Consider the following 2172-nt stretch of genomic DNA (forward strand, 5'->3'; position numbering starts at 1 on the left):
CGAACAGCTTTTACAATTTACGTGATGAGTTTTTTACATTACATGAACATTTTTAATGCTCACTGATTTTTATAAATTTAAGTAGACTAACTTTCGAAATACGTATGTATATATGTGTGTTTTTCAAAAAGAAAATAGCAAAAAAGAGAATGAATCAAACGTATGTAACGATGGAACAGCCGACGTAAACGACCCGTCTCACTCAGAGGCGTAGACGCTCCCGCGAAATATCTCTAATTTGAGTAGGAGCTGCGGCCCATCTCTTCAAGCCGCGGCCTAACAGTTGAGGCCCAAACAGTTGGCTTTTCAGCGTAATTACTGCAGGAACCAACTAGTTAACGAGCGCTCCTACGTAGTATGTATTGTCGAGACACAAATGAGTGTCTTCTGCCGGAACCAATGAGTGTCTTCTGCTGGAACTGCCGCGGCGCGGGCAAACCCGCGGCAGTTTGTGAACTTCGCGATTTCGCGTTGAAGTTTGCCCCTACTGTACTATGTATTGTTGAGACACAAATCAGTGGTGTACGTGTAGAAGCTTTTGCTAGCACTCTGGGGTATGATAACTCCTATGCAATAAATAGTCAGGGTAGAAGTGGTGGAATTGAAATGTTTTGGAATAAAACAATTGATGTTGAGATTTTGGGCGACTCTATTTATCACATTGATGTGAGAATACAGGGGGCGGGGCAGGACCCATGGCGATTGACATGCTTTTATGGGGAGGCCAAAACTAGTCTGAGGCACCAAACCTGGGATCTAATGAAAAACTTGGCAGCTTTGAATAAATTGCCTTGGGTCTGTGTGGGTGATTTCAATGAGGTGCTACGTCAGGAAGAACACCAGGGCGTAGCTAATAGAAGCAATGCACAAATCCAAGCTTTCCGGGATGCTGTGGATGTTTGCATGTTGATGGACATTGGGTATCAGGGAAGATTCTGGACTTTTGAGAAGAAGGTGGCCGGGGGTTCTTATGCCAGGGTGCGACTGGACAGGGCTCTGGCGTCCACTGGTTGGATGGACATGTTCCCTACAGCGACCTTGAAACACCTTACATCAGCTAGCTCGGATCATGGCCCAGTTCTTCTTAGCTTTGATCAAGAGCCGCAACAGATGGGAGGTGCGAAGGCCTTCAAATATGAGGTCATGTGGGAGTCACATGAGGACTGGAGGCGAACTATCGAGTCAAGATGGAATGATGTGTCCCCGGGTTATGGCGTAGGAGATTTCAGAGACAAGCTTCTCTCCATATCCCATCAAATAACATCTTGGAGCAGAGACACCTTCGGTAGTGTCCGGAAGGAGATAAAGGAGCTAAAATCCTCACTTGAGAGGATGCGAAGTAATCCAACACGCACGGGACCGACGCACATAGAGATCAAAATGAATGAAAAGTTGGTGGAGTTGTACCATAGAGAGGAGATTATGTGGCGGCAAAGATCAAGATTGGAATGGCTGTCAACAGGAGACAGAAACACTAAGTTTTTTCATATGCGGGCAAGCATGAGAAGGAAGAAGAACATGATAAAGGCATTATACAACTCATTGGGTGTACACACCGATGACCCAGCCGAGCTACACACCATGGTTCGTGAGTTCTATGAGGCACAGTACACATCAGAGGGTGTCATCGGTGTTGAGGAGGTGTTGCAGCACGTTCCCCAGAAAGTAACCCCGGCCATGAACGATATCTTATGTGCCCCTTATGAAGGAAATATGCCCTAGAGGCAATAATAAAGTTATTATTTATTTCCTTATATCATGATAAATGTTTATTATTCATGCTAGAATTGTATTAACCAGAAACATGATACATGTGTGAATACATAGACAAACAGATTGTCACTAGTATGCCTCTACTTGACTAGCTCATTGATCAAAGATGGTTATGTTTCCTAGCCATAGACAAAGAGTTGTCATTTGATTAACATGATCACATCATTAGGAGAATGATGTGATTGACTTGACCCATTCCGTTAGCTTAGCACACGATCGTTTAGTATTCTGCTATTGCTTTCTTCATGACTTATAAATGTTCCTATGACTATGAGATTATGCAACTCCCGTTTACTGGAGGAACACTTTGTGTGCTACCAAACGTCACAACGTAACTGGGTGATTATAAAGGTGCTCTACAGGTGTCTCCGAAGGTACTTGTTGGGTTGGCGTATTTTG

At 44.0% G+C, this 2172-nt stretch overlaps 1 protein-coding gene across 1 annotated transcript; it reads left to right on the forward strand.

The window, feature by feature from the left end:
• The first annotated feature begins 399 nt into the window (after nucleotides 1-399).
• Nucleotides 400-1722, forward strand: LOC147973748 (uncharacterized). Its single transcript, XM_087524777.1, has one exon. It carries the CDS (start codon nucleotides 400-402, stop codon nucleotides 1720-1722), a length of 1323 nt encoding a protein of 440 aa, XP_087380903.1.
• The last annotated feature ends 450 nt before the right edge of the window (nucleotides 1723-2172 follow it).

This window comes from Triticum urartu, chromosome 5A (assembly GCF_056163025.1).
Source record: "Triticum urartu cultivar PI428250 chromosome 5A, HENAU_Tu73, whole genome shotgun sequence".
In the NCBI taxonomy this organism is placed as follows: domain Eukaryota; kingdom Viridiplantae; phylum Streptophyta; class Magnoliopsida; order Poales; family Poaceae; genus Triticum; species Triticum urartu.